Here is a 10,053-nt window from a genome sequence, read left to right as displayed (position 1 = left end):
CCTCCACCTCTCCAGGGTGAGGGGTCAGTCAGCTCCAGCTTGACCTCCATCTCTCCAAGGTGAGCGGTCAGCTGGCTCCAGCTTGACCTCCACTTCTCCAGAGCGAGGTGTCAATCAGCTCCAGCTCAACCTCCACCTCTCCAAGGTGAGCGGTCACTTGGCTCCAGCTTGACCTCCATCTCTCCAGAGCAAGGTGTCAGCTGGCTTCCCGCTCGGCTCACACTGGGGCTTCACTTTCCTGCAGCAGAGGGAACCTGCCCGGCCAGGCAGACGCGGCTGCCCCCCATCAAACTCCTACACAGCAGCACGGCCGCGGCTGCAGACCTAGAGAGTTGTCTCCCCCAGTGCTGCATCAAGATAAAGGTTCGCTAACTTCAACCATGCTGTGTTACTGCTTGCAGTGACGGAGCGGGGAATGCTGGGTTTAAGAGAGACATAAAATTCATCTGCTTTTCTTAGGAATTCTCATCTGCCTGCATACCTACTCTTGATTAAAGAAGTAACTCAAAACAGTTAACTGGGGCCCTGACATGAGAGTGGGGAGAAACAAGTCTCAAAGTCATACACCAAGCACAGTATTTATTGGAGACATGCAAACACACAAGTGGAAATACATGCAACAAAAACTGTTTTTCTTGGCAGCATGACTGCTATTAACATTCTGCACAGCACCTTCAAAGTAAAACTGCTTCCCTACTGATTTGCAGTAAGAACTATATTCAAAGCCACCCATATTTGATTAGAATAAAAAATCACCAGGGATTGCATTCTCATTTGAAGAAAACATCCAGTCTAGCAAAGATTCCTAACAGAGCTGTAATGGCTTTCACCATTGAGGTAAATTCAGCAGGAATTAAGACACTTTACTGAGGAGCAGAAATTCTTTAAATTTTACATAAGGATTACAAAGAGTGATGAACAGGTTTGTTCCAGTTCAGCTGCACACGGTGAGGCCCAGGGCAGGAAATACTTGCAGAGCTCTTACGCTTGAGACGAATACAGAGTTTTATTAAACTATGGGCCTACTGTAAATGAGGTTATCAAACTAAAATAATCTGATTCTTTAATTTTTGAACTACTTGAATACAGAGGATAATTTTTCTGATGCTATGTTTGTTATCGCTGTGGGGAAAATAATAGGCACTCTTTCTTTCCCTTACAGTCAGTTAAGCTCTCTTTATTCAGCAGCAAACAAGGAGCTGTGCCTATGACTGTTTCTGAGCGGCATCAACAGATCTGAAAGAGTTCCTTTGTTTTAAATCCCAGAGGCCTTTAGAAACTCTGCCTGCACCCTATCTGCACCAAGGCAAATGAGCATTAATCCTGTTTTACAGGTAGAGAAACCAAGATAAAGTGTTGGCGTTGCTAAGGCCGCTGAAGGTGTCACCGTCAGAGCAGCAGTAGGTACTAACACCTCACACCCTTTGTACTAAGGGCTATAGACAATTCACTAAGAGTCTGGAACAAAACAACCATTAGAGCCAAAGATCCAGTCCTGCTCGCAGTGTACAGCTAGTTGCTGCCAGGGACACAGAGACATGGCAGGTGGGAAAATAGAGGTGCCTTAAAGGCAAATAGCTTGGTCCAGTGTTCCCAGGTCGGTGGTGGAACAGAAGACAGGACAGGTTCTCCCAAGCATCAACCCAGGCAGCAGTTGAATGTGCGACACTAAAATGGAAGGAGCCCTCTGGCAGTTTTTTGCTCTTACTGTGGAGTCAGGAACCGGTTTTGTGACCTTCCAGAACTCAGTCTGGACATCTTTGGTCAAAGAGACACTGGGCAGCTTTACCAAGACTGACAAAAAAAGTTCTCCAGGCTTTTGTGATCGGACCATCAATCGGAGCTATTGTCAGAGTTGAAACCCACCCATAAGAAATCAACAGAGGTTTGCCCTGAAGGCCTGCTCCAGGGTATGCATTTATTCTCCTCAAATCTACAGGCAAATTAAAAGAAAAATAAAATAGAGGAGGGATAATTCTAAGTCCCACAAGTACTCTAAAGGGGATAAAAAGCACTGGGCATGGCTGTTTACTTGGGTTTTAATGAGTGGTTTAGGGACATAGTGAAACTGTAGCACATTTCACTTTATTCTCTGAGTAAAACTATTAATAAAGATATCAAAGTCAATGGCTGAGCAGCTGTTCAGTCTCAAAATGCTTTCATGCCTTTCCTCTCCTTTTTTTTCTTCCCTTATGGCAATAACTGAAGCTTTCAAAACAGTTACAGAGGCAGTAAATTGCAAGTATTGCCCTAACCTGATAATGATATGTTTGGAACTTGATTTAGGCTCATCTACTCTTCATCTAATCCCCAAAAGATTTGGTGCTTCCAGGAGCAAGGCTGTAGTCATTGTAATAAATCCACAAACTTTGACATGGAAGCTATGGTGACTCCAGGACAGAGGTCACTTAGAAAGAGCACATGGTGACTAAACCTACTCAGGAAGGAAGGTTTCATTTGAAAATGTTTTTTTGATAAATTGTGGCAACAATTACTTTGTGGAAGAGTGTGCAGAGGAGCATGTTATTCTAACACCTTATTTTCTAGTAGTTAGTAGGGGTCATTGAAAGGGTAATGGGGGTGTCCAGCATCTCTTGCTACTAGCTTCCCATCCACCTGTGAAGCAAACAGACAGACTCATGTCAGAAAGATAAAAATTCATTCTTACTCTCAGTTTCAAACTCTGCATGGTTTAGATTTCTAAATCATCTTACTCCAAACATCTGGAAGCATCTTCTTCAGCTTAAACAAGAGCTGTTCCCTCTGCCCTTGTGTCATCTTAACATTTGCTTCTTGAAAGCAAAATTAAAAAAAAAAAATTAAAAAGAAAGATTTCTGTAGCCTACAGCAAGGGTCTTTCTTCCAGCTGCCGAGGTTTGAAGAATCAGATTGAGAATAGTTAAAAGCCTTTTGCCTTGTAGCTGTCGCTGGGGAAGTGTTGTAACATGCACACTTCAAAACACTGTATTGGAGTTGGAGCTTTTGCCGATGTTTCCAAGATAGCGAGTTGCTGGGCTGCCAGTTTTTACAGATGGATAAGATGAAACACACTGACTAATTTGTTCAGGGTCATACGCTTAAGTATTGATTGTGTCACTGAACTCCTCTAGAGCACATTTTGTTTAAGAACATTTCCATGGCAGACCAGCTTCTCCAGCTGTAAAATGGAAATACTTAAAACTGTTTTGATAGGAACGGTTGGACTCGATGATCCGGTGGGTCTCTTCCAACCTGGTTATTCTGTGATTCTGTGATAGACACAGAGAACGAAAGAGAAGCTCGGGCTGGCCGAAAAGCAGAAGCGTCCACGTAGAAATCTCAGTTCCTACATCCCACCTCTAAGCATTCAGATGCACAAGGTATATTTCCAGTTGCATTAAGTCTACTGCACACCCCCAGCTTCCATGGAGCTGAGGTTAAACCTTGCTCCTCACCTGTAACATCTGGGGAAATGTAGGTGCAGCACTGGCAAAGATGTACACACCTCCTGGGGGACAGACTAGCATCACTTAGTTAAAACTTACAGTAAGTGACTAACGACAGAATCAAAGTTTGTTACAGAAATAACTGATTTTTATACATATAATTGTGATTTTTATATTAAGATGATGCTAGAGATCACTGAAAATGTTACAGGGACAGAGGGAGATCGCAAGGACTTTCAAACCAAGTATCCACTAGCAAGTCCCTCTATTTGCTTTCAGTACAAAACCTGCATTACAAAGCAACATCTGGAAACCCTAGTAATGAATTGTTTACCGTGAAGACTACTGAAGTGTGAAATTAGTCACTTGAGGGCACTATAGAGCAGAAAACTAAGATGTTATGGTTTGACTGACGCTCAGATTAAAATAAAATAAAGCTGAAATGAAGCTGTCAACCGAAGACAATCCATAAAGCTGTGGACAAAAAGTATTGCAGTATCTTCAGGCTTCCTCACATCCCTTGAAAGCCAACAACTTCCTCAAGTTCCTGGAATTCATATTTCTTCCTCTTGCATATTTTGCTACACAGAATAGCTCTCAGGTGAGCATTCTTGTTCACAGCACACCAAGACACTGTCAATGTTTCACATAGCTGATCGCAGTCCACCCCAGGAATTTGAGAGAAGGGGAGGGCAGGTAAGAAAAAATCACCAGCAAACACACTGGAGGTCAACAGTAGCTAGCTATCAAAAATAGACAGATTGTCACGTGCACACCACCATCACTCCTTTCCTGGCTTGCTAGTCATTCAAGTTTTGCTTCAGTGTATTCCTTGGCCAATTATGTCTTTCCAAAAGTTTGGATTTCAGGTTGGTGCAAGGTAATTTCCGATCTCTACCCGGATAAAGAAATGTTGAAGTATAAAGCAACTTAGATTGCCTGCAGGCAATGTAACAGCCTCTCCTCAGGCTTTAAACAAAAACACAATGTGGAGAAGAGTGGCACAGCTGTAAGAACTTGTGGTTATAGATCAGTGAAGCACAGCAAGGAAAGACTGTCTTGTTAGTTACGATAGGAGCTCTGATATCACTGCCATATCACACTTTGAAATCCAGACGCTGTAAGTTAGACTCATGGAGGAGATAGGCACGAAAGGTAAGGCAGGAATTTTAATTCACAGTTGACGAAAATTCTTTCTGATAAGCCCAGAAGGGATGGGCAGGAGACAAAAGGTTCCACTAGAGATCTTACAGCTAGAGTCGCATTTTAATTCCCCTCATCTTCCCTCTTCCTGTCTTTTTATCTGACAATATGGTAACATCTTTGAAGCCCAGCTGCATCCCATTCACCCTTTTTCCAGTTGGATGGGCCAGCACTTTGAACTGTATTTCATCTCTCCTTTGTGAATCGCTGTGATCTGATCAGGTCTCCCAGGTAACAAAAGTACATTAACTGTCCCGGCTCATCCAAGCTGGGCTACATTCTAATGTATTTTTCAGCTTCATTAACAAAACAACTTTGTTTGCAGCAGGAGTAGCAAAACACTTGAAGAAAACCACACTGTCAGCAGCAGGTGTGCCTGTTGCTGCCACATTCACACAGATCAGCAGCGAAGCTTGCAGATTGGTCTACAGACTCCAGATCCCTAAGCACAAAGATAATTTTGGCTGCAGGGATGTGAGGGTTTATATTTACGCACATACTGCAGCAACTCTACTGTTGAAAGTGTGGCCTTGAAGCTCTCATAGGCCGCAGCATGACAAACAGCGAAAGCTGTAACAAGCACCTACCCTGGATGGGAGGCAGTCATTCACCACACATTCACAGCTTCTCTAACTCGGATGAGTCACTGATATGCCCTCAAACACTCAAAAAACCTCAATGACAAATCCTAGAGAAAAACTTTGCCCAAAGAATTCCAATAGCCAGAAGCCACCAACTACTGAAGAATAATTTATAGGCAGATAAACCACTGGAAAGGCAAGGGGATGCTTGACAGCCTCCAGATTCACAGAGAGAGACCTTCTGTAATGATGTACTGTCTGACAGAGAAAGGATAAATCACTTCAGACTCATTATAGAGCTGCCATATGTTGGTCTGTGACACACCAGGGAATGGCAACAGCTCTCTGTTGCACAGTCAGAAGCAGGACAACAAGAAATGAGGTACACTATAAAGACAAGAGACAGCAAGGCATTGAAATTACTTCGTGGTGAGAGGAAAGGGACAAGGGCTAAGTCCTTTAACATACGAAAATAAAGAACAAGGAGCCTTCAATACTTAGAAGGCATTGGTTTCTCTAAAACCAGCATAAGGTAAGGTTTTGGGTGCCAGAGTAAATTACTGATGCTAAAAGATGCTGTGGCTAATGGGCTTGGGAAGAAAAATAACACAGCCTAAGCCAAATTTAGGAAGGTCATTGCAAGACACTGATATGGAGACGTCCAGTGGAGCAAAGTGGACAAATTCCCTCACATGGCTTTCACAATGGATGTGGAGAACTAACAGCGTTCCGACTCCTCACTGATCTTAGAGGTTTATTGTACAAAGCAGACAAGGACAGCTGGAACAAGGGGTTCTTCTGGATGAATGGCACGGACCTCAGCCTGCTTGTACGTGAGAAGAGCAAATCGTCAGGAGCCTGGTGGGACTTGAAGATGGGACTCTGGCTGCAGGCCCACAGAAAGGTCCATAATGAGAGCTCAAAGACACCCATCAGTGGCCAAAACAGGTGAAAACAAATTTCAAAAAGCCACCTTTTTTGTGCCTAGCATTTACAAAATTCTTTCATTTTAGACACCCTAAAAAGATGTAATGTTCTTATTCATTAAGTACTGACAGGGACAGTAAAAGAAAGAAAACTGCAGAAAGCCCAAGTTGTGGTCACGTGCACGTAAACAAAAGCATAAGAAACATGCAAAATTTACCGTAATCATTGGCACAATGTAACGCCAGTTTTTATTCAGGTTTCCAATGTGGCTCATCTCCTCTTCTGTAAGGCTGAAATCGAACACCTGAGAATAAAAACATGAGGCTTTATTCAATAACGATGGATTTTTCATCGTTTAATTGATGCTGAGTTTTGGTTTTGTTTCCTTTGTAAGTCACTGCCATCTCTTTGTGCCTGAATTTCTCCAGAGATCCATAAGCAATAGAGCTGGCTTAAAGCAGTAAAGTTCCGCTCCTCAGTCACCCAGGACAGAGCAGAACAGCAGCAGTGACGTGACATACCACTAACTATTTCAGTGTTTAACACATTAAACATTTAAACTTACCTGGAGATTCTGCTGAATACGAGCAGGAGTGACACTCTTGGGAATGGCAACCACTTTACGCTGCACTTGCCATCTGTGAAGAGAAGGAGAAGAGAGATTTTCTATGCAAGCAGGTCAAGAACCCTGGTATTTATTTTGGTTGAATAATAATCTGTGGCAGCAGAGATGCCACTTATGTTTCTACATGAAGTAAAAATTCCCAGAAGAGGGCTGCTATAGCTCTGCACTATATTGTGTAGGTCCAAGCTCAAGCAAGACAGTAGCCACTGGACCAGTCCATGAGAGGAAGATGTTCATGCCTTTGAACAAGAAAGCAAGTTTCAGGTAGTTTAAGCCAGAAACCCAAGGAACAATCAGGAAAATGTATATAAGCACTTCATGCAAGTTTTAACATGACATTGAGAAATTAAAAGAAAACCCAGATCCCTCAAGTGCCTGTCTAGTGGCTTGAGCACCAAGTCTTGAACATATTCATCTGGCAGGGTGACAGCGCAAAACTGTACTTGTGATATTTCTAGATGTGGAGCCACACAAAATATGAGGACAGAAATCCAATTTTACTTTACAAGGTGCTGATCGCGTTCTGGATATCACTCAATCATCTTGTTTTCCAGTATGCACTACCTGGCTTTTGCTATATAAAAACAAACTAGCAAACAGTTCTTCGGTGTGAAGGAGGGAGGTTCCTTCCTCAGCCTCTCTTCCTGGGAGCCTCTCTGAATGCAGTAGCAACAGCTCAAAGAGTTCACGCAACCAGCCACATACAAATTCAGTAGGTGGCACTCAGATGTGGTACGCTGCGGCCTGAACTGCACGACTGCTATTTCACAGCAGAAAAGGCAGTGAATAGCTCGAGGCCACGAATGGACTCCTCTGATCTAGCACATCCATCTGACCTAAGGCACAACCAACTCTCCTCCCTCTGTAAAACAAGCACCAAGGGGTTCTGCTTTTGGCACTCCCCACAATTTTAACTCCCCACCAATGTGGAAGAACATGCACTTTTAAGTAGATTCCTTCTGGCTTGTGTGTTTTGCTTTATTTAAGGCCAAGCCCCAGTTGCCACCCCCTCTCACGATCGCTCTGTACCTGAGCATGATCTGCGCAGGTGACTTGCTGTATTTTTCTCCCAGTTTTTTGATCCCAGGTTCTTCTAGAAGCACAGGCTCATCTGGGTGTTTCCACATCCGATCTGGAGAACCAAGGGGACTGTAGGCAGTGACAACCAGGCCTTGTTTCTGGCAGTGGGCTATCAGCTCATTCTGAGCTAGGTAAGGATGGCACTCTACCTATTAAAATGACCCATAATAAGCGTCTAAGAGAACAGATATCAACACAAAACTCAAATAAACAGGAAGTCAAAAGCACAGCAGAACCAAACCCATCACAGAAGGTTGTTCCAGATTCTGCATAACCTTATGAGGACAAGCTTTAGTGAAAGAATTAAAGTGTGTCTGGTAGGCTAAGTTTACAGGAAACAGAGAACAGATCGCCTAAGCTTAGTGCGCTGCATTTTCCCCATGTACCTAACAGATTATTCAAGAAGCAACGAAGCTCTACAGAATGGATTCAAATTACTCTCCCACAGTCTGCCTTTCTTGTAGGCTAATTCGTTCCTCACAGGGAAGATGAACTCTTCCACAAACCTATTCAGTTAAGCCAGCATATATGGCCACAGAACATGAATATAAACCTCCTTCCCCCGCAAATCTACCTGGGAAGACCACCTCTGTGTGCTCACTCCTGCAGAGGTGGCTATATTCTTCCCTGTACATAAGAAGCTGCACCTTTTATGCTAAACACGTAACACTGGTTTGCAAATCTTTCAATCTTATGGACCCATAGGAAAGGTATTCATCCTCCCCTTCATTCACCTTACCTGGAGCACAGCTGGTTTGATGGTAGCCACACTTATTACATCGTCAATCTGACGACTGTTGAAGTTTGACAGCCCAATGGCTTTCACAAGACCTTTTTCTACCAGTTTCTCCATAGCCTTCCAAGTATCCTTGTAATCAATGTAATCATAACGCATCGTGTTATCAGGATTCTTTGGGAAGAGATTGTCCCCTCGTCTAAAGCATCAAAGGCAGAATATAAATATATATCCCACATTATTTATATTATGTTAGTTCACAAAAAAAAACTTTCTTCAAAGTAGTCTTAATAGCTTATACATAGTTTGGAGGACAGCAGAAATTGAGCAATTTGTCTGTTCAATTCCATTATGCTGACTTAACTTATAAGGAATTATTTCACATACAGTAATTCCTATGTAAACTCATTATAAAGTACTTTGAACTACTTACCTATACAGTAGTGACAACACAAAACTGATAAGCCATTGGATACACAGCAGCAGCCCTTTGCGCACTTTAATCCTAGCAAATCAGCTGATTCAGAGAGCAGCCACTCAGAGCAGCTTTGGGCTTTCAGTTTGGTTTTGAGGGAGGACTGATATTCTTCATAGTCTGTTTGGAGCTGCTACCAAAGGGATCTTGGTTTAAGAGCTATCTGGGAGAGCCTGTATTCAAAGTATGCTCGTTTCACACTCCCTCTGGATTCTGTAGCAGTGTCACTCTACACAAAACCTCTGTGAGAATCTGCACTTAACATTCGCATGCTGACTGTAGACTAGGTGCGCTTCCAATTAGTCCTATCAACCAATTTAAGAATTATAGGATAGTTTGGGTTGGAAGGGACCTTAAAGATCATCTAGTTCTAAGCCCTCTGTGATGGGCAGGGACACCTTCCACTAGATCAGGCTGCCCAAAGCCCCGTCCAACCTGGATGAATAAAAAAAAAACAAACAACAAAACCAAAAAATAACCTAACAAAAAACCCAAAACCCAACAACAACAAAACAACTAAAATTGACACAAAGAACCTGGTTATGCCAGGTGACACCACCACACTGCCAAAAGGCTATGAACTGGTCTCCAAGCAGCCTGTACATGAAGGGGTGCCTGCAACCCCACTGGAAGAGCCCAGCTTCGTAACCACTGCAGGATTCTGCTAGCTCAGATCTCAGAGACTGTGTCACACAGCTCTACAGCTCAGCAGTGAACGGTGTGAAAAGTGACAGCAGCTGGGACAAGGGGAGACGGTTCTTGTTCATATCATTGATAAATCTAGAATGAAAAATAACTCTGAAAGCCCTATGAGCTCCCAACTCAGAAAAGCAGCCGTGTATGTCAAGAGTAGTATATTAAGTGAGAGTTTGATTTTCAAGACCTAGAGGCACTGTGGTTTTCACGCAGAAGTCTACTTTAGTTTCTGTGCAAATAACATTCCTTTGCTCAGCTTCCCAATACAACAGGCATTATTGATAACCTCACATTAAGATCGCTGA

The 10,053-nt window shown here is 43.0% G+C and overlaps 1 protein-coding gene across 6 annotated transcripts in view; it reads right to left on the bottom strand.

The window, feature by feature from the left end:
- Positions 1 to 559: 559 nt before the first annotated feature.
- The window catches only part of AKR1A1 (aldo-keto reductase family 1 member A1), a 186,640-nt gene continuing 177,146 nt past the window's right edge, over positions 560 to 10,053 (bottom strand). For all 6 annotated transcript variants that reach the window (XM_069862985.1, XM_069862982.1, XM_069862984.1 and 3 more), the window contains exons 5-9: positions 8,581 to 8,776; positions 7,791 to 7,990; positions 6,702 to 6,774; positions 6,354 to 6,440; positions 560 to 2,616 (exon numbers count right to left, since the gene is read on the bottom strand). In XM_069862985.1, the coding sequence (XP_069719086.1) occupies positions 2,551 to 2,616; positions 6,354 to 6,440; positions 6,702 to 6,774; positions 7,791 to 7,990; positions 8,581 to 8,776 (622 nt within the window). In that variant the 3' untranslated portion in view covers positions 560 to 2,550. The remainder of the gene's footprint in view (positions 2,617 to 6,353; positions 6,441 to 6,701; positions 6,775 to 7,790; positions 7,991 to 8,580; positions 8,777 to 10,053) is intronic.

The sequence above is a fragment of the Phaenicophaeus curvirostris genome, chromosome 8 (assembly GCF_032191515.1).
Source record: "Phaenicophaeus curvirostris isolate KB17595 chromosome 8, BPBGC_Pcur_1.0, whole genome shotgun sequence".
Lineage (NCBI taxonomy): Eukaryota > Metazoa > Chordata > Aves > Cuculiformes > Cuculidae > Phaenicophaeus > Phaenicophaeus curvirostris.
Note: the sequence above shows the minus strand (reverse complement) of the source record. Positions and strands in the feature narration are given on the sequence as shown.